This window comes from Arvicola amphibius, chromosome 2 (genome assembly GCF_903992535.2).
Source record: "Arvicola amphibius chromosome 2, mArvAmp1.2, whole genome shotgun sequence".
Taxonomy (NCBI): Eukaryota; Metazoa; Chordata; class Mammalia; order Rodentia; family Cricetidae; genus Arvicola; species Arvicola amphibius.
In genome coordinates, this window is record NC_052048.2 from 189,195,930 (window position 1) to 189,216,808 (window position 20,879).

The 20,879-nt window shown below is 45.3% G+C and overlaps 1 protein-coding gene across 1 annotated transcript in view; it reads left to right on the forward strand.

The window, feature by feature from the left end:
• The window catches only part of Clcn1 (chloride voltage-gated channel 1), a 29,196-nt gene continuing 8,317 nt past the window's right edge, over positions 1–20,879 (forward strand). The window contains exons 1-14 of the mRNA XM_038320020.1: positions 1–186; positions 3,226–3,346; positions 3,757–3,888; positions 4,474–4,602; positions 4,787–4,920; positions 6,122–6,199; positions 7,210–7,288; positions 12,479–12,604; positions 12,904–12,988; positions 13,183–13,284; positions 13,755–13,839; positions 14,081–14,230; positions 19,176–19,245; positions 19,421–19,531. Coding sequence (XP_038175948.1) covers positions 1–186; positions 3,226–3,346; positions 3,757–3,888; positions 4,474–4,602; positions 4,787–4,920; positions 6,122–6,199; positions 7,210–7,288; positions 12,479–12,604; positions 12,904–12,988; positions 13,183–13,284; positions 13,755–13,839; positions 14,081–14,230; positions 19,176–19,245; positions 19,421–19,531 — 1,588 coding nt within the window. The remainder of the gene's footprint in view (positions 187–3,225; positions 3,347–3,756; positions 3,889–4,473; positions 4,603–4,786; positions 4,921–6,121; positions 6,200–7,209; positions 7,289–12,478; positions 12,605–12,903; positions 12,989–13,182; positions 13,285–13,754; positions 13,840–14,080; positions 14,231–19,175; positions 19,246–19,420; positions 19,532–20,879) is intronic.

Below are 20,879 nucleotides of genomic sequence, written 5' to 3' on the forward strand. Positions count from 1 at the left end.
ATGGAGCGGTCCCAGTCCCAGTCCCAGCGGCATGGGGGTGAACAAAGCTGGTGGGGCAGTGCCCCCCAGTACCAGTACATGCCCTTTGAACACTGTACCAGCTATGGACTGCCTTCAGAGAACGGGGGCCTTCAACACCGACCCCGAAAGGATGTGGGTCCCAGGCACAATGCTCACCCAACACAGGTAAATTCTATGGGCAGGAGGGAAGTAGCTGACAGGTGTCAGCAGGGCCAAGGATTGGTAAAAATGGGGAGTTAGGTGAGAGGGGGCAACGGTATTTATTTGGAAAATTAAATGACAAATTTGTTCAAAACATAAAAGCCTTTTAAAGAACTAAGCTTTTAAAATTGACTTAAGAATTGCATGCACTTTCAAATAGCCTTTACTAACAGAGTATTTGAACCGTGTGGGACACCAGCAGAGCCACGCTAATGTGAAGAGTGCATGCTTACATGCTTACATAATCAGAGTGGTTCTCATAGAAGCTGTAAATGCTATGAGGATCTCCTCTGCTATCACCCACATGCAGACAGCATGGGGTTTCTCCACACAATGAATGCCCTGTATGCATGTATACACAAACACAAATACACACACATACACATGCGCACACACTTGCACAAAAGCCAGAAGAAAGGCACTGGAACAAGCAGGGGAAACTGAATGATTTATCAATGATGAATGACCAATATTAAAATGAGCACAAAAACGGCGTCAAGATTTTAAGGGCTTGAAAATAGAATTCTGGTGGAGTATTTACCTAGCTTGTTTGATCCCTGGGGTCTTGTTTTGGGGGGGGGGGTGTTGTTATAATTGTTAAAAGGCCAGCAAAATGTTTCAGTAAGTAAAGGTGCTTGCCCCTACACCTGAGTTCAATTCCTGGGACCCACATGATGGAAAGAAAAATCTCCTCCACAGGTTGTTTTCTGACACGTGCGCGCACACACACGCATGCGCACACACTAATTATAAAACAATTTAAGATTTCTGTGAAACATAAGACACTTAGGAAAGAGCAGAGCTGTGTGCTTTATCCAGAGGCAGTTACCATCCAGGACTTGGGGATCAGTGGTAGGTGGACAAGTAAGAGAAGAGAAATGGGGATGCGCACAGACAGGAAAGGAGAATTGCCTCGGGAAGTTTACAGGTCACTATTAACATAAGTAAGTGTGCCTCTTAACAACGAAGAATGCAGAATGGGACGGAATGGAAAGAATCGGGGGGGGGGGGGGGAAGAGATCCGACTTCGGAAGGGTTTTGATGGCGGGGCTTTGGTTCTTCGAGTCAGGCTGGAAACCTGGAGGTGGCCTGAGTGGATGGTATCAGCACAAGGGTCATGAGGATCGGTTCTCTGAGCAGTTGCTGGGGGTAGGTCCGCAGTGGGGAGGGAGGAGTGTCGAGGAGCAGGATCTAAATGTCAAATCCGGCTCATTCTCGCCCAAGTGCCATGTATCTGGAGAAGGCAGGCTGACCACTTGAGCAAAGGGGCAGTTCGAAGGCTGTCCTGGTCTACACTCGCTGTGTAGACCAGGTTGACCTCTAACTCCCAGAGATTCGCCTGCTTCTGCCTCCCAAGTGTTGGGTTTAAAGGTGTGCACCACCACCGCCCGGCTGGTTAGAGCACTTACGGTGACGGGACACTGACTAAGGGAGCTGATGTTTCGTGGAGAAAAGAATGGCAAGTTAGTTTGGTAGCAGAGTTCATCTAGATTCCAACCCACCTGGAAAGCAAACAGGAATGTAATGTGTTCTTTGTCTAATGCTTGTGAGGGAAAATACCACACTTACATAAAACTAGGATGGTATAATGAGCTCCCAGGACTTAGCAGTCACCAGTATTTTCTCAAGAGGGTTCTGTCCCCCGTTTCCCCCTCAGCCCTGCACACACTAGAGGACTCTCTACACTTTGTAGACATTTCATCACTTGTACATTTGGGTTTTGATTTCTCACTCCCTCTAACCCTGCCATAGTGTGATGGTTACTGCTGGACCAGCAGAATATATCTGGCCCTCAGAGTGTTTTCCCAGCCTGAGTGTTGGAAGAGAGCAGCACACTGTTTCCTCATTCCTTCCCGTCCACAACTCAGAGTGCTTAGGCAACCCTAATAGCTGATCTGCAATGGAAATATTTTCTGGTTTGTTGTGTTTGTTTGTTTTTGAGACTGGATCTTACTCTGTATCCCTGGTTAGCCTGGAACTATCTATGTAGGTCAGGTTGGCTTCAAACTCACAGTCTCTGCTTCCTGAGTGCTGGCACTAAAGGTGTGTGCCACCATGCCCAGGTGGTAGTATTTTTTATCTCTGGCTGACAGGTTGAAAAGAAACACTGCTTTTCTCAGTCACTACCTTCATGAGCAGGATAACGAGTGTGTGCCTATTCAGGACCCAAACACCAAACTGCTGTTCATATTGTGAAATAAGATCTCTACTACCCAGGCTCTCCCAGAATCAGTCCCATGGCCTGGCCTGACCCTGGCCCCAGAGGATGAGTTGAGGTTGGGTGTGTGGGGCCAGCATGAAGTCATTAGTACTCTGAGCTCCTTTATGACACAAATGCTAACATGGGGACAGGGCTGCACCCCTTCTCTTGTTCTTAGGACCCAGTTAGTTCACGTTGGGAAGGAGATTAATTTGCCTCTTTCAGCCCAGTTCCTGTTTGTGTCTACAAACTCTGGGATGTGAGCTGGATGGGCTTTGTACAACTTTAATAAGGAAGCGGAGTGTCTCAAGGCATACCAAGGCAAAATGCAAGCAGTCACCGTCTGGCCCTGTAAAAGCATAAAATCCATCGCTAGCTAGATTAGTGTGGTCTCTCTTTGTCTAAATTGGGATCCTGAGGTGAGAAGTCAATGCAGGGGTGCCAGGAAAATATAGAGACATGCAGAACACAGGCGGATTATGATTTCTGCAGAGTTCTTCATACCTTCACATCCAAGTAGAAGTTAGTTTCCTGGTAACAGCTACCATGGACCAAGATGTTCCTGGTTTGGGGGAAATGGCGGAACAGAAGCAGGGTTGGATGGGAAATGGAATGGAAATAGTAATGTGTGAGCGGACAATCGAGATACGAACGGCAGGATGACTATAAAGTACCTGCACCAGCCTTCAGTGCCCAGATTCGAAACACTTTCCTTTTTCTTTGTAAATCTCAGTCTACGTAATCTTCTGTATCCTTTCTGACTCTTCAACAAAGTAGACACTGACCGTTCTTCACCCATACAGATATATGGCCATCACAAAGAAAAATATTCATATAAGGAACAAGACAGGGGGATGCCCAAGAAGATGGGCTCCAGTTCTACTGTGAACAACTTGGATGAGGACCACTATTCTAAATGTCAAGGTGATGGGCACTGAGAATTAAAGGAATCTGGAATAGGAGGTACAGGGACTGGGAGAATAACTTGGATGTCCCATTACGTATCTCTCAACACACCTACACACACACGCACACCCCTCACACAACAAACCCCTCCTCTGAATAAGTGAAAGACATCTCGCCTTCACCTTCTTAATACTTTGCCTTGTTTCTTCTCTCCCAATAAGAAGAAATGAGTTTTGTATGGAAATTCATATATTCATGGGGAGTACAGTTGTAGTGCTTTCTGGAAGGATAGGCCAACAACCGGCAGAGATGTACAGAGATGTCCCATGACTAGTATACAGATGACTCCCACCTTTGCTCCTCAGCCTGCTCCCAAAGAAATGTCTAGAGAGCTGCTTTCCTCCTCGTTTACCCTTACTTCTTCCTAGATTGTGTCCACCGCCTGGGACGTGTGGTCAGAAGGAAGCTGGGGGAAGACTGGATCTTTCTTGTGCTCCTGGGCCTACTCATGGCTCTAGTCAGCTGGTGCATGGACTATGTTAGTGCCAAGAGCCTTCAGGGTAGGTTTACCCTGGACTGCTGCCCTCTACCTTCTCCATATTGAAACTATTGCTGAGTTCTTGCCTACAGTAGTCCAGGCGTGTTTGGGCTGAGCATGTTGCATGAGCAGTCAGGTTTGACTTTGACTCCCGATAAAGCTAAACTTATTGACAATCAGATGACCACCCATGCCCTTCCTGCCAGCTGCCACTCAAACAGAGTGACCAATTTGGGCTTTCCCAGGGTTCCTCCCAATTTCATCACTGAAATTTCCAAGTCTCAGGAGTCTGTTCAGTTATCAGTGATCACCCTCTGGGCTCTAGCCAGGTGCTCCAGCTTCTTATTCAACGGTGACATGCACCACAGCCACCAGCTCCCTCTGCCAGAGGGGACTTGGATGGACAGCCACCTGGCTCCACTCAGCGTTCCTACATGTACAGTGAAAGGAATTCCCTGGGGCCAGGCAGCTAAGATGCCCAGGGCATGAGAACAAGCTGGCATGCCGTCTGGTGGTGTGAATGTGAGGGGTGAGGGAGCTGGTGAGCTGGTCTCACTGTCAGCCTTTCCTAGATTCTGTCCCAGGTTGTATGTGTGTGTTCCTGCAGCCTACAAGTGGACCTATGCCCAGATGCAGCCCAGCCTTCCTCTGCAGTACCTGGCCTGGGTCACCTTCCCACTTATCCTCATCCTCTTCAGTGCTCTCTTTTGCCAACTCATCTCTCCCCAGGCTGTGGGTGAGTGCTTTCCATGAGATGATGCAGTCTGGCTTCTTACAAACCTCCCACCGTTAGCTCCCTTCATCCTCCAGACTCTCTTGAGGCCTCAACATGGCTATCCCCTTCCCCATTTCTACTTTCTCCTCTATTTAAACTCCAGCTCGAACCTGGACATTGTTCTTTTTTTTTGTAACCCTCATAGGTTCTGGGATTCCCGAGATGAAGACAATTCTTCGTGGTGTTGTCTTGAAGGAATACCTCACACTCAAGGCTTTTGTAGCCAAGGTGGTGGCCTTAACGGCTGGGCTAGGCAGTGGCATCCCTGTGGGGAAAGAGGTAGGTCTGCATAGCTGAAGGAAGGGCTGGCAGAGCTGAGCGGACTCAGCCAGGGCCAAAGGGCAGTAACAAAGGGGAAGCCTTGGGTGTTCTTCACCCTGGAGCTAGTGACAGACTGTTAAAGCAGGGGAAACCTTACAGCAAGTCCTCAACCTGGGCAGGAGAATGGCTTGGGACTGGAAAACTCTGCTGGGAAGAGGGATGTTGCTCCGTGTCCTGTGGAATGCTAGCATTATCCCTGGCTTCTAACCATTGACACCAGCAGCAGGCCCTAGTTATGACAACCAGAATGTCTCTAGGAAACACCTGCCCTCTCCATAATCTGAATCAGTCTCCTTGTCTTATTTATTATTTATTTATTATTGCTTGTTTTTGTTTTGTGTTTGTTTGTTTGAGATAGTCTCATTCTGTAGCTCAGGCTCCTGGAACTTATATGTAGCCCAGGCTAGCCTCAACATCAGCACAGTCCTTGGGTCTTCCTATTTTCACATGAGAAAACTGAGACCTAGGATGAGTCTTCTTTCTTCAAGGTGACAGCTGGGCTCCTTCAACTCCATCCCTGGGTGCACACTTGCCCTCTACCATCAAAATTCTGCACAGCAGCCAAAGCATCGTTTAAAATGGAACTGGACTCATCCGACTTCTACTCTCCCAAGAACTTCCCATATCTCTTACTATGAGATCTGCACTCCTCCCAACAGTTGACCAGCCCCAGGCTGGTCCACCACCTCCTGTCTGTGAGGTCTCCAGCCTCACCACCTATTGGCTTCCCCGGGCTTCTATGACAAGGCTTTTTTCCATCTTCCCACTATGCCATGCTTGTTGCACTCAGGACCCCTGCATTTTCTGTTTCGTCTGCCTGGAACACTCTCCCTCTAACACCCATGAGACTCACTCATGGAATTATCACTCAAGGCACTAACTCAGGAGGTGACTGGCCAGGCAAGGGCATCATCTCTCCCCGCCCCACCTCTTTTGCCTCCCACCTCTTTGTTTGTTTCCTAGCCCCAACGTTATCTGAAAACACACTGGTTTGTCATCTCTTTCTCCCTGGGATGAGGCTCCTATGGGGAAGAACTTTTGTATGGCTTCTCTCACTTTCCATCACCCAGCCCAGGGCCTGGAGCCAAAAATTCGGGTTCAGTGGCGTCTCCATGCTTCTCCTCCATCCCTGATCCCTGGCTCTCCTGTTCTCTTCCAGGGTCCCTTCGTCCACATTGCCAGCATCTGTGCTGCTGTCCTGAGCAAGTTTATGTCCATGTTCTGTGGTGTCTATGAGGTAAGGGTGAGGCAGTACAGCACAGCAGGGGCTGGTTGGTAGAAGGAAGTCCTCAGTGTCTGCAGAGAGCAGGGGAGGGGTGCCTGCTCTGGGCTGGCCTTGGTGCTGAAGGCGGCATCTCACTAACCCATGCTCCTGTTCTCCATGTCCTTGCCTGCAGATCCTAGCCCTGTCATCCCCTCTGTCCAGCTTCTGTCTGTCTTCCTAGTGTCTAGCCCACCCTGATCCATGCCCCTCTGTGGTGACCTCCGCCAGGCCTTACCCACATGAACTGTGTCAGCTCCTCTCCATGTTCCTTGCTGTGCTGTCCCTATCCTTTTGTAGTTCCTGACTCCCATCCACCCCGGTTGACACACTGCCCGTCTGTCCCACCTGCCTTGCCCGGCGTGCTTCTCTGTTGCAGACCGTGCCTGGGCAGCTTGATCTTCTGGTGCCAGCCTGTGCAGTGGGCGTGGGATGCTGCTTTGCGGCCCCTGTTGGAGGCAAGTTTCACTTCCTCCCTACCTGGGTTGCCTGAGCCAGACTTGGAGGGGTGGGTGGGTGCCTGCTGTAGCTTTTGGGTAGAGGGGCCATGCTCACTGAAGGGACTGATGGGTGGGCACCCAGGGCGTGACTGCTAAATAGCTGAGTGTTCTCTTGACACTGGCGCTCTCTCCTGCAGGCTTTACTACTACTTTTCTCTTGGAGTGAAGTCCTTGCTATTTATCCTCTGCCCCTCTTTGTTTGGTCTTGATTGGTTCATTTGTCTGCCTGAAATCTATTTACTTAGAATTTTCCTGGGTTTGTTTTCAACTGTTGGCCTTGAGCACATAAGGTCACTTCTTGGTTGCCAAACTCATTGAGTTTCTCCTGGCCTGGGAACCACAGGGATGATGGGACCATTTTCATTCCTGTGATGCAGGCCTCTCATTCTTCTTTGTTTCCCACCCCTGCTTATTCTCTCTCCCCACCCCACCCCCATCTCTCTTCCCTCCCCTTCTCCTACCTACCTGTCTGTCTCTCCCTAGTAGCAGCCATACTATTACACTGACATCCTGACAGTGGGCTGTGCCGTGGGGGTCGGCTGCTGTTTTGGAACACCACTTGGAGGCAAGTCTGTCCCATTCCCAGTGCATGGGCCCGTTTGCCTTGCCTTGCTCAACGGCTAGTGCTCGTCAGCTTCTCCAAGAGCTTGAATTAACCGTTTCCATTATAACAAGAACTGCCACTCTCAGGTAAAATATGTCTCACGCCTTGTTCTAACCATTTTACATGTATTCTCTCCTAATCCTGTGAGTGCAGGCTGATAGACCAGTGACTGGAGCAGGGCCATGTTGAAGCACCTACAGACCCAGAGATAAGAACCACAGCAGCCTTCCTGGTCCCCACTTAGGCTAAAGCCTTTTTGCATTGCCAGTGCCTTTGCTTTACACATACTGTTCTGTAGCAGGAGATTCTGTGTACTCCCTTCTCCCAGGACCTCTTGTTGTGTCTTACTAAAGACACTAGGGTTTTGGTAGACTGTGATAGCTTAATGGTGAACTTTAGAATGAGAAGTACTTACGGAGCTTTAAAGAAAGTTGTTTCTTGATATAGCAGCAATTTACAAGAGGATGTAGCTTTTTCTATCCATATAAAGAAAATTGTAGTATTATCATGGGTTATTAATGACAGAACCTAGTCACAAAAGGCAGGCCTGTTTATTTCCTCATCAGAAATAGCTATGTTAATGGGGCAGGGATTTATGGCTCATTCATCAAAATCACTGATAATGAAATTCCATTTGATAATTGAAGAAATACTGTTATAGGATGGGTGCATACTTTTTAAACAACCAGCCGCTAGAAGTCTTGTTGCAATGACGAAATGGCAATTAGTCTTTTCATAGATGAGTTTTCCAGGTATCTAAAACGTCTTGGCTCAGAAATGACGTATGGGTGAGAGGTCGGAATCGATGAGGGCATCTCCCATTTGCCGTGCTCTCACATGGTGGAAGCATGCAGCGTACGCAGATCCAGGATGCAGGTACACCCTTGGCATCCCATTTACACTTCCGTTGTCAGCTCCAGTCATTAAAGTCATTAGCCCCTGTCAGTGAATGCTAGTGTGTTTGAGTTTCTGCACAACAGACGTTCACACCTATATTTATACACACGCTGCCTTTATTTACCCCCACCCCCAAAGCCTTTCAAATAAAAGAAGTATTTGTGGTATTGGTTTTGTTAGAGACATTTTAAGGTGAAGAGAACCTGCATTCTCTTCTGGAGACTGAGCTTATGAGGAGTCAAAAGTTTCTTTCTGGTCTTGTGACAAGAACAGGAACCTCCCCTTAGAAAAGTTACAGTCAAGCATTGCTCTTGACACAAGAAACTGCTAAGCACTTGCAAGCGAAGGGGCTATGCTCGGGCTGTTTGCATTATGCTGCAAATGACAAGCCTATCTGCAGGTGGCAGTACTTGATTCTTTTTTTATGAATATAGAATAACTGAAAGAAAAAAATATAGCTTTGAGATCTTTTACTCACAACATAGGCAACTCCTAATTTCCTATGCTGATCAAAGAAATACAATTCAGCATCCTCTTACGGACCTGCACTCTCACAGGGTTCAGGGAGGCAAACACAGAGATCATCACAGGCAATTAATGACCCCATGGCATTAGTTCCTCAGGCAAAGTGCAGTGACCCTTCAAGGCAGCCTGGGGGAGCCTGAGAAGCTTTATGAAAGAGATAGTGTTTGTCATGAGTGTAATTAGTAATTAGGAGCCTGCAAGGGGGCAAGGCGACTCTGAAGAGAATGGACAGGATCCAAAGTCAATATCTGCCCTCATGGTAATGAGTAGTACTAAGGAGAATGGGAAAGTATAATAGGAAGTGACTCAGAACAGACAAGTAGGGCTGAATCATGAAGGTCAGCAGAAGTCATACAGGTTTTAGTCTCTGGAGTAGTATTTGCCCAAATACATTTTACAGAGCACACTTCTTCCTGGTGTTAATTGCTGTAATGGGTTAAAAACCCATTGCAAGTTCCAGTCGGTTAGAAATGCAGGATTAAAGAGGAATAAGTAAGTAGTTTTAAAACAATAGACTGGAAGGGTTATCAGAACATCTGAGGCATTGGAATGCATTGCGAACACCCAGGGACGCTGCAAACAACATTTCCTACCAAGGCCCCTTTGTCATGTCCTAGGACTTGTTTCGTCTCATGGGGCTGACTTTATGAGGTATTGTGGGTGAAGTGAAACCGTAGAAGGATTTAAAACAAGGAAGTGACATGGTTAGCTCGACCTGCTCGTCCAATCCCCTTGGCACATGTGGGCAGGATAGAATTGGTTGTGGATTAACAGGATTGATCTAAGATTAACGAGAAGACCATTGTCATGGTCCTGATGTGAGATGATGACAGACAGAACTGGGCAGCAAAAGAAGCAGAGGAGGGGCTGAGAAACTCAAGTGGTATCAGGTCAAATTGATGCTGCCTGGTGGCTGCTTGCATGTGAAGGTAGGTGTTCTGTGCCAACACCCACGCTCACGGCACTGGCAGTGCAGTGGATAGTGATGGAGGCGAGGATGCAAGAGGACACAGGAAGAGAACTGGGTCTGCGGGGAGTTCCTATGCCATGGTCAACTAATATAAAATAGGCAGCGAGGCTGATGAGTCTACAATCCAGGAACTGAGCTAAATCTAATCAGCAGCCTGTGTCCATGGCTGATGCCACAGGCATAAGTGAGATTGAGAAAGAATTTATGTCCGCGAGTAGCAGGAGATGGAGGCCAAGAGCAATGCCTTCATTGGACAGAGGCGGACAGAGGCATGGGAGCAAGAAGAGAAATTGAAGGAGGAACCCAGAGTGGAAGAAGAGAACAGCGTTCCAGACCTAAGACACCAGAGTTTCTAGCAGCTGCTCACGTTTTTAAAGCTCTCTTTTCTCTTAGCAGCGCGTCTTATGCTTGTCTCGGGTAATAAAAAGATTAATTCCCACTCCTCACCACACCCTGACGGACTGCTACAGAAAAGCCCCCCAGGTCTACATCATGGGGCGGGGAGATGGTTGTAACATTTAAGTTGGATAATTGCCCCCAGGAAAAGTAAAGCTGATTTTACTTTTATTTATGGCAAAGCAAAGGAGAAAGACCCATTCTACCTGATGCCTACTGTAGACTTCTCCCCCTTAGAATTTGAAGAGCAGGGCAGGAAGAGTGGCTGACATAGCTCTGCACTCAGCTCCATTCTTTTATTATTATTATTATTATTATTATTAATTTTGGTTATTCAAGACAGGGTTTCTCTGTGTAACTCTGGTTGTCTTGGAACCAGCTTTGTAGACCAGACTGGCCTCGAACTCACAGAGATCTGGATCTGCCTGCCTCTGCCTCCCAAGTGCTGGAATTAAAGGCATGTGCTGCCACTGCCTGGCATGATTTACTTATTTTTGTTTTACGTGAATTGGTGCTTTTGCTACATGTATGTCTGTGTGAGGGTGTTAGATCCCTGGAGTTGGAGTTATAGACAGTTGTGAGCTTCCATGGGGTCCTGAGAATTGAACCTGGGTCCTCTGAAAGAGCAGCCAGTGCTCTCAACCGCTGAGCAATCTCTCCAACCCCCTTGGCTCCATTCTTTAAAATTCCCTTGCTGTGTTCTTTCCTCCTCCATACCATATTCTCCCCTCTCCTGTCCATCCCAGTATAGGCATGGAGCCCCAAATGGAGCACTCACCACTGTGGCTGGACTTAGTTTCCAAGGAACCTCCAATCCCGGGGAAACTCAGCAGTGTGAACAAATAGCTAGATCTGAAAGTGGAAAATAGAATAACCCCACCAAGAGAGTATGATGAAAAAATGAATGGCCTCTACTTGACGAAGAAAATTGGGATGACTTTCCAGAGGAGACATTGGGAAAATCCTCTGCCAAAACACAGTTTTGGCTTTAGAAGACAGTAGCACCCAGTTACCATCTCCTTTGTACCTAGACTCGATGCGACTAATCACTGTCCCCTACTGGAAGGTTTTGAGAGATGTGACTTTTGAATACAGATTGGGAAGAAGAGAATTCCTACTATGGGAGCTGCTGTCTGAAGAGGGAGGCAATGGCTGGCCTTGAACAGATCAACAGTTCACACTGTGGAAAAAAGAAAAAGACAGAGTTTGCCTTGTTCACGTTTTGCTTTGTTTTCCTCTTGGGTTGGTTCTCATCCCCTTCTATCTCAGTTCTCTGCCCTCCTGTTTGCTATGGATGAGGCTTAACCAAGTTTTTTTTTTTTTTTTCTATTTCTTTTGTTTTTTCGAGACAGGGTTTCTCTGTAGCTTTGGAACTAGCTCTGTAGACCAGGCTGACCTTGAACTCAGAGAAACCCCCCCCCCTGTCTTTCCCACCCGAGTGCTGGGATTAAAGGCGTGTACTACCATTGCCTGGCGGCTTAGCCAAATTTTAGGTCATGTTGTTGATGACTTAATCAAAGATCAGTTCCCTTATCCTAAATCTTGCAGGTCCTTTTCTTGCTTCAAATGGTGCTTTTCTGGCTGCGTAGGCATTGCTTCCTTTGGCTCAGCACTGCTGGTGTGTGTGCTACATCCCCCTCCTCTCTTTCTGCTTGAGCATCTCCTATCAGAACAAGGACTAGAAGACTACTAGCCAGCTTTCCTTTTCTCTCACTCGCCTGTCTAAGCATGATGACTTCCCTTCCTCTCACCTTGTCCTCCTGGCTTAGGTCCTTGGGGGTCACATTTTGTAAGTATCATCATCATTAACACGCCCCAGCTTTCTTTTCCTGGAGTATTGAATTCTGTAGGCTTGCATAATGTCCTATCCTATTTTTCTTATTTCTCATAAACTTACCCTAAAGTGTAGGAAGCAGTAGGGACATGAAAAGTGGTGTCAAGGAATATGCAAATCCTGAGCTCTCGTTGGCAATGGTACTGACCTGGCCCTGGAACCTTCTTCCATTTTAATATTTCCACAGAACTGTTTCAGTTGTCCATAAATCTCCATGGATGTTTGACAGTTGTCAACCCATTTATTCCTTTATTTGTAGTACACAGACATTTGAGCCTGAAGTTCGGGGAGTTAAGAGCCTATCCATTTCCTATCTTCTCTGTATCACATTGGCCCACATTCCTGGTCTGGGAGCGGGGTAAACATCCATAGGCAAGAATGTGGTTTATTGAACAAAAACAAAACAAAACAAACAAACAAAAAAAAACAAAGCATCACTTCCCTCAGGCCCTTCCCCGACCCCTGTTAGAGATCCCAGCAGTGGGAGGTGTGGGAGGCTCTGCACCTGACCTGCTTCCCTGCCCCATAGGAGTGCTGTTCAGCATTGAGGTCACCTCCACCTACTTCGCCGTTCGGAATTACTGGCGAGGATTCTTTGCAGCCACATTCAGTGCCTTTGTGTTCCGTGTCTTGGCAGTGTGGAACAAGGATGCTGGTAATGGGAGGTCCAGGTGGAGGTGGTGCAATGGGGGTGGTGGTGAAGTGGCAGAAAGTGTGGCTGGAGCAAGGGGTGGATGGTGTTTGGGAGACAAGACCAAGGCTTGGGGTCTAGGGAAGGATTAGATGATGATGCAGAGGTTTTGGCCATGGAGAGATGCTAGTAGGAAAAGGAAATTAAATGAAGAGAAGAGGCTGAGGGTGAAGGAAGGGAAGGCACTTTAACATGACCCCTCCCATCCTACCTGTGGTTTTCTGAGAGTTCCCACCATAATGCTGGCCCTTCTCGTCCTACAGTCACCATCACCGCTCTGTTCAGAACTAATTTCCGAATGGATTTCCCTTTTGACCTGAAGGAACTTCCAGCTTTTGCTGTCATTGGGTCAGTGGGACCACTCTTTCTGGGTGTGGGGAGCAGGGGATGGGGTGTGGTTGCGGGCTGGAAGGGACTGGTGTGGGGATAAGCTGTGGAGGGCGTAAGTCAGAGCACGAACTGTGAGGTAGAGAGGGGAGGGCGAGGCTACTTGTTTGCCTTCCCTGCGGGGTCAGCTTCAAGCGTGTATCTTGCACCCTCAGGATCTGCTGCGGGTTCTTGGGAGCTGTTTTCGTTTATCTACATCGCCAAGTCATGCTCGGTGTCCGAAAGCACAAGGCTCTCAGCCAGTTTCTTGCTAAGCAGTGAGTCATTGCCCTTCCCCTTGCCCTGCCCACTTACCTTCTGGTTTCTCCAGCAGTTCCTCCTTTAGGTGGAACTTTAGGTCGTTTAGGTCGATGGTTCTCAGCCTGTGGGTAGAGATCCTGCATATCAGATTTTTATATTATAATTCACAGCTGTAGCAAAATTACAGTTATGAAGTCACACCAAAATAATTTTATTGTTGGGAGTCACCACAACATGAGAAACTGTATTAAAGGGTTGAGAACCATTGCTTTCAGCAGAGTTGCTGTGTGCAGCTGTGGGAAACTCTGATACTGTTGGTAGGAGCTAGCCATGCTGGTGCTTCCCAAGTGATCGCTTTTTTTTGGCAAAGAGAACACGCTCAGCTGAAAGAATAGAAGACTATGGGAAGCAACAGCTTGGAAGCTGCGTGTGGATACATTGTTGGCCGGCTAAGTCTGGGATAGGCTTAACTCTGTTTCTTTTTCAGCCGCCTGCTATATCCTGGAATTGTTACCTTTGTCATCGCCTCGCTCACCTTTCCACCAGGAATGGGTCAATTCATGGCTGGAGAGGTCAGCTCTAGTGGCAGCTGAGAGCAGGGGTTAGGTCACGTCCGTGGCTGGGTCTCTAAGCCAAGGGTGGGGCCGCTGCTCATACTTGGAGCTTATGGAGTTTTGCCCATGGGTAGATTTTTCTCCAGGAGAGTAGAACAAAAAAGAGTCCTGGACTAATGAGTACGGGGACGAGTTCTCTAATACAGCAGGTACAGTCCGTGCTGGAAAACCTGGCTCCTCTGCTTTTTGTCCCTCACAGCTGATGCCCCGTGAAGCCATCAGTACCTTATTTGACAACAATACATGGGTAAAACACATAGGTGACCCCCAAAGCCTGGGCCCGTCGGCGGTATGGATTCACCCCCAGGTCAACGTGGTCATCATCATCCTTCTGTTCTTCATCATGAAGGTACTCTGCCCCATGATAGCCTCTCTATGCTTCTGTTATTAGTAGAGGAGCCCAAGCCCTGTACAGGAAGGGTAGAACTTCATCTGGTCTGTGTCCAGCCTAGACAGAAGCCGCGAGGAAACCACAGCATAAATTGCCTGTCTATCAAAATAACCAGGGTGTAGCTTAATTGCTCCACTCATGTCAAGTTAGTGATGTCTGCCATAACTCTAATAGCCCGCCTAATAGTTCCACTTGTTATCTTTTTAAGGCATCAGAGCAGCCAAGTACATTCGAACAAAACAGAGTTTAGCAATATAGATAACTGTGTAAGAACCCCAGACCAATTACCCGAATTCCTCCCACGTGTTAGATAATTAGATACTTAATCTCCTCGGAGCTGTTGTTCCCTTTCGGGTGGTTTGCACTCGGCTCTCCCATTTCTTTCCTGGAGATCTGAAGGCGATGAAATACCAAATCAACCTTATTCATGATTTTAAATAATTTTTTACAAATGTAATTATTCTCCACTCAGGCAGTGAGAGTACAAGGATTTTTCTAGACTAGAACAGTTTTTCCTAACATTTCCTAATTAGGAAATCAGAGATAGTACCTTTTACAGCCTTTCTTTTTCAGACCCGCCCATCACAAATTATAAACGCAGAGGCTTCATTTTACTACCCTGTACAAAGATTGTTTTTTTTTTTTTTTTTTTATTTCCAAACCTGGAGTGATACCTGCTTTAGATGGCGATTGTCTGTTTTTTCCTTCTTGATGACTTCTCTTGTACTAACAACATGACTTAAGAATAGGTGTCTCTGTCCAGCCTAAGTGCTCATGCTTTTCAATACCTTGCTCTTATTTATACTTTTGTGATTCTGTATTGTACAAGAATATGGATCACTGCCATATCGATATTGTTCTTATAATACAATGAATTCATTTATTCAATAAATGTTATGAAACAGCATTGCTAAATACATAACTCTTGGTCATTGGCCTATGGCTAATTTTACATTTCCTTGATTTCTGCTGCTACCTGTTAATGTACTTTTCAATGATATTATTATTGAAGATTCCAATTGCTTTACACATTGGGTCTCAGATCGCAGGCTTAGGCACCTAAGGGTTGCTGTGGATTTCTTCTTCCCTACCTCACCAAAGGTGAGCTAACTGAATCTATAGCATCCATATTTTGGACACTTTATTTATTTTATCCTTCTTGTTTCTTTCTTTAATATAGGTGGTAATTTTTCATAAAAATATTCCAAGAATCTTGCTAAATGTTTGATGTCTAGATTTTTGTTTGCAGTTGTCATCTTCTCTAATTTATAATTTCTCCCTTTCCATACCGGTTGAGCTTTGGGGGAACATGGAAAGTAAAGTAACCCACGCTAGCCTTGAACTTGTCCTTTCCTGAAAGCTGAGATTTATAGCATGAGCCCCAACATATGGACTGCAACTTGCCTATCAAGTCTGTGACCACATCTGCACTAACCAGGTCCATGTTTTGATGGGATTTCAGTATCTATGATCTAGATACAGATTGGTCTAGGTTGTATGTTAATCAAAACTGTATGTATGTATATTATTATGTGTGTTATGTTACCTTAGGGTCCTCTAGATGGTTAAAGTGTCAAAATTTCTAAAAGTTTTTCTAAAAATAAAATAGTTTTTTTTTCAACACTTAATCCTTACCTTATCCATAGCCCCAGATTCCCAGTTATGTATCTTCATAAAGTCCAGCTCATTTTCAGAGCCCCGCTTGGATGGTATAGGAGACTCATCTGTATGTCACTGTACTTCTCCCTGAATTACAGCCTAGAGAGCACTCACATTGTAAGTGTATAAGGAAAAGAAACACATTCTGGGCTGTATTTCAAGCCCAACAGTGTGCAGAAGGTCTACAGTATTCTTTAATATTTCTAACTTCTAAAGTCTTCCTTGCTGCAAATTCAGTTTTACCAGTCACCGCTTCCCGGCACTTTCATTGCTTAATCCCTGGGCTTCACAACAGTACTCTCATTTTGTTTGCAAATGCGAAAAACAGAACGTGTAGCCAAATTAAAATATAAAAGTACCTATATTCATCTATTTTGTTATTATAATTAAATATCCGAGGCACGCTCTACCTTATAAGGAAGAGAGTATTTTTTGGCTCACAGTTATAGACATTCAAGGTCACAGGGTCATAGCAGTGACGGTGCTTTTGCTAGTAGAGTCCTAAACTCTGCAGAACATGGTAAGCAGCAAGAAGCACCTGTGTCTGTGTGCATCTCCTCTGTTCTCGCTCCTCGGAAAGCTGCTAGGAAGCCACCCTGGCATTTCACCCCAGCGTCTTGCCTACCTAAGAAATTTCAAAAGCCTCCACTTCTAAGCACCACAGCTGGACTAGGGCCTCGTTTTATTGATAGCTCACAGGAGAGAGGGAATTTCCAAATTGAATCCTGCAAGACACTCGAATTGTCCAAAGCAGGACTAGAATTGCTGTTCTTCATTTGGATCTGAAATCTAGTCCATGTGGTCTCCTGGCAGTGTGTCTGTGAGGTAGGTTCCAGGCTTGGTTCAGTTGTTTCTTAATACTGGTGAAAGGAACCTCCTACTTCCCCCAATTTTCCCAGTTTCATGGAGTGTGAGGTATGGAGTGGAGTACTGAAAATCAAGAGATTTCCCATGAACACGAATATAATCCCAACATCTCTGCTCCCTTTTAATAAGGCTAACAGCATTGCCTGGTGCTGAGTTTCATCAGAGCCTGAGGCTCTCTGCGGAAGACTTTTTGCCTGATTTTCATATTATTCCTTCTGGTGATGGGTCTAAATATAATGAAGTCAGTGATAACAGGTTTCTAGTTTCTCAGTTCTTTAGAACTGGATCTTGAAAATCGTAGAAGTTGCTTGTGTGGCACATCATTCTTGGTTTCTTTTTTTCTGTGTGTGCCAATAGCTAAAAAAGTTTGCTCATCTCAGTCACCCCATTTTGAGCCATGGGAGTTCTAACTTCAGTACCCCCGGGCTTGATCTAGTTTTTCCACTTATCTGTGAATCTACTTTACCCTCTGAAATTAGACCTATCCATCACCCATCATCTGTATCATTGGAGCGTTCAAATAACCTGAGCTCATAGGATCCCTTGTGACTCCCATGTACTTATTCTAAAGAGATGGTACGTGAGAGTGTAACGCTTCTTGATGTGTTAAATGTCAGAACTCAAGGAGGTTAAGCAACAAGTGCGTGGAATCCTGCCTCCAGACTGTCTAATAGGGTAGTCTTCAGAGGCCTCTGCTCATCTGCATTTTCAACATGTTCTCTGGATGAACTTTACTTTGGAGTGTTTTAGTGACTATGAAGCTTTGAGAAGCTTTTACTGTTTTGCATGAATAGTCTTCTATCGTCAACTTGTCTTTCTTTAGTTGCTTCCTACCTACACTTAAGGAGCATTGTGCCAGTGAAGAGAAGGCAGAAATAGAGAGGGTCACCTTCTTCCCCCAAGAAATTGTCAGTCTGTGCTCTCTTTGCTTTGCACATTTAACTCTCAGTTCTCAACCGTCTTGATGATTATATTCTGACATGAAGTAGATGTTTTTGTTTTGCTGCATCTCACACTTCTAGAGTAAAATTTTCTTGGGATCTTCCTTGGGTTCAGCTTTGGCTCAGAAGAGTGCCTTCTAAAATTCATAAAATTAAGAACTTTAGTTCTCATTAGTGTTACATATTCATGATTCAAGGAATTGCAAATACTTTCATCTTTTTTCCCCCTGTTTTTTTTGAGACAAGGTTTCTCTGTAGCTTTGGGACCTCTCCTGGAACTAGCTCTTGTAGACCAGGCTGGCCTCGAGTTCACAGAGATCCGCCTGCCTCTGCCTCCCGAGTGCTGGGTTTAAAGGCATGCGCCACCACCACCAAGTGCAAATACTTTAATCTTAACATCTTGTTCAGACATTTGGCTGTTTTCATCTTGTACCTAATTAGTTTGGAATCCTTTTCTCAGGTTGGTTAACTTACATCGGAATTACTTTCCAAACTATGTCTCATGCTTTTATTTCTTCTTTAGATATTTAATGTTCAGTCATTATTCTTGTTATGCTGTATTTCTCAATTCTTTTGGATTCTTTGCCTCAGAGTCTACACATTGCTTTTACTATAATTGTCCCAATTTCTGTTGGAATAGCGCCTTGCAAAATTGACCTTGGATATCTTTTCTGGTATATTGAAAGACTAATCAGGTTCTCAGTTGGCCCCTGTGGTACAGCCAAGACAGATCATTTTTTTTCCAGTACTGGGATTTAACACAGGGCCTCACAGATTCTAAGAATATACTCTATCACTATGTCCCCAGGATCCAGATATCATTTTGATCCTTGTTTAAGGTAGCTTGATATCAAAGACAAAGGCTCAAACAAAGCTGTATTCTCTTCAGGTTCCTATGAGGCTTATCTTCTGCATAGCTTTGTAAATGATCAAATCAAAGCTAAATTAACCAGACAAAAATTCAGTAGACTTTAAAGTATCTGCCACATTGATCTAGGGCTCTTTTATAAAAATAAACTGAGCAGGGAAAAGCAGCCTCCAGCTTTGTTCTGGGACTACTCCACAGAGACGGGGTGGGCTGACTGAGCTCACTGGGTGAGGGTCTTTTGGGATCAGTGAAGCAGGGATCCTCTGGGACTTCCTTGTTGTAGACTGCCAAAAGGAAAATATAGTCACTCAGAGTTAGAAGGTTTTGAGTTAGCCATCTGAAGGAACCTTTTTATCCTGGTGTCTTTGTTGATCTCTCAACCCGAAGGTGCCAAGTTTTTCAGGATCTGGAGAATGGTGACAGACAAGGTTTCTAAAAGGAGTAGCTATCCCAGGACATTTCTGTTAGGACTCTGAAAGCAGGAAGGAAGAGGGCAGTGAGGAGAGAAGGGCATGGAGATACTTTTGGAAAGGGTATTCTAATGTTTCTTTTTTTTTTTTAATCCTAGTTTTGGATGTCCATTGTGGCCACCACTATGCCCATACCCTGCGGAGGCTTCATGCCTGTTTTTGTGCTCGGTAAGGGTTGATGGGATCATATTGATAGCTACAATCTGGGTGGGGGGGGGTGAGAAGACAAGGAAAAACCTAGCACACTGGGAGTTTGTGGTCTTAGTGCCTAAGCACAGATTATGCTGAGAACATGGAGTTAAAAAAATTTAACTTAATATTACCCTTCTTTATCTACCTCTAGGAGCTGCATTTGGAAGGCTGGTAGGAGAGATCATGGCCATGTTGTTCCCTGAGGGTATCTTATTTGATGACTTCCTCTACAAGATCTTACCTGGGGGCTATGCAGTAATTGGTGAGACATGTTCCTAACCTCTATAAGCAGACATTGAGTACCCCAAATCCCTGCAATCAAAGTCTGCTAATATATCTTCTTTCAAGGTACAGCAATTTAGTTAAGTACAACACTATTCAGGTTTTGTTCAAACACCCAGCTCTTGGCTCTGCCTCTCACCGTTTCTTTTGTGTAAGCCTTAATTCCTTCCTGTGGAAAATGGATCATAGGAACCAAATATGAAAATTAGGATGGTTCAAGAACAGCCTGGTTTACAAAGTGAGTTCCAAGATAACCAAAGCTACACACAGAGAAACCCTGTCTCAAAAAACAAAACAAACAGAAAACAAAAGAAGGATGTGGTACCTTGCTTTATCTTTACATGTTTAGTAGGATCTTTATTTCCTAAGAATTGAGGAACCAATAATTCAGGTGATGGACCCAGTTCATCCAAACTGAACTGTGTTCATGTTAATGGGGACTAATTTTTTGTATTTTAAGAATGTCATCAAGAGAAGTTATGCCATGTAACAAGTGTCACATAGGTGGTTTATTGGAAGAGGAGAGAAGGTGCAGAAAAGGGGTGGGGAGGGGCAGAGACTGGTCCCTGAGGACAAGAGTGATGGGGGGGGAGAAGACTGGAGGTGGGCAAGACCCAGCTTTTAAAAGGGAACTTAGCAAATGTTTACAAGAGGTGCTCTTAGTGGCTGCAGCTGGACATTTCCTGTCAGGTCAGCACCCTAAGGTCAGGCTAGTACAGATGCCTAAATAGGAACACTAATAACACAGGAGTAAGAGCTGAGAAACACGAGCCCGGAACTTCTAAAATAGCTGCTGAGGTAGACCTATGTATGGCACTCTACTTCCTGATCCTAGTTCATTTATAAAAGCTTCATTTATCCATAGGAGTCTTCTGTTCTCTTCGTGTCTCTCAAGTATCTCTCATCTTCCATATTGCACAGTTTCCAGTATATACATACTGTGTAGGTTATGTTCTGAACAATGCTCTGTGCATTATCTACTCAGGTCATATCTCCTATTATTATTAGACTTTTGTGACCTTTAATTTTTACATTTTCAAATAAGCGTTCTCCTATATTTTTCCAATGGATATTTCCATCATTTTATTTTATTAGTTTTAGTTTTAGGGTTCTTTTGTTTCTGTTTTTGTTTTTAAGACAGGATGTCCTTGTTAGGGTTTCTAATACTGTGAAGAGACACCATGGTCACAGCAACTTTTTTTTAAAGATTTATTTATTTATTATGTATACAGTATTCTCAGTACTCTACCTGCAGGCCAATAAAGGGCACCAGATCTCATAACAGATAGTTGTGAACCACCATGTGGTTGCTGGGAATTGAACTCAGG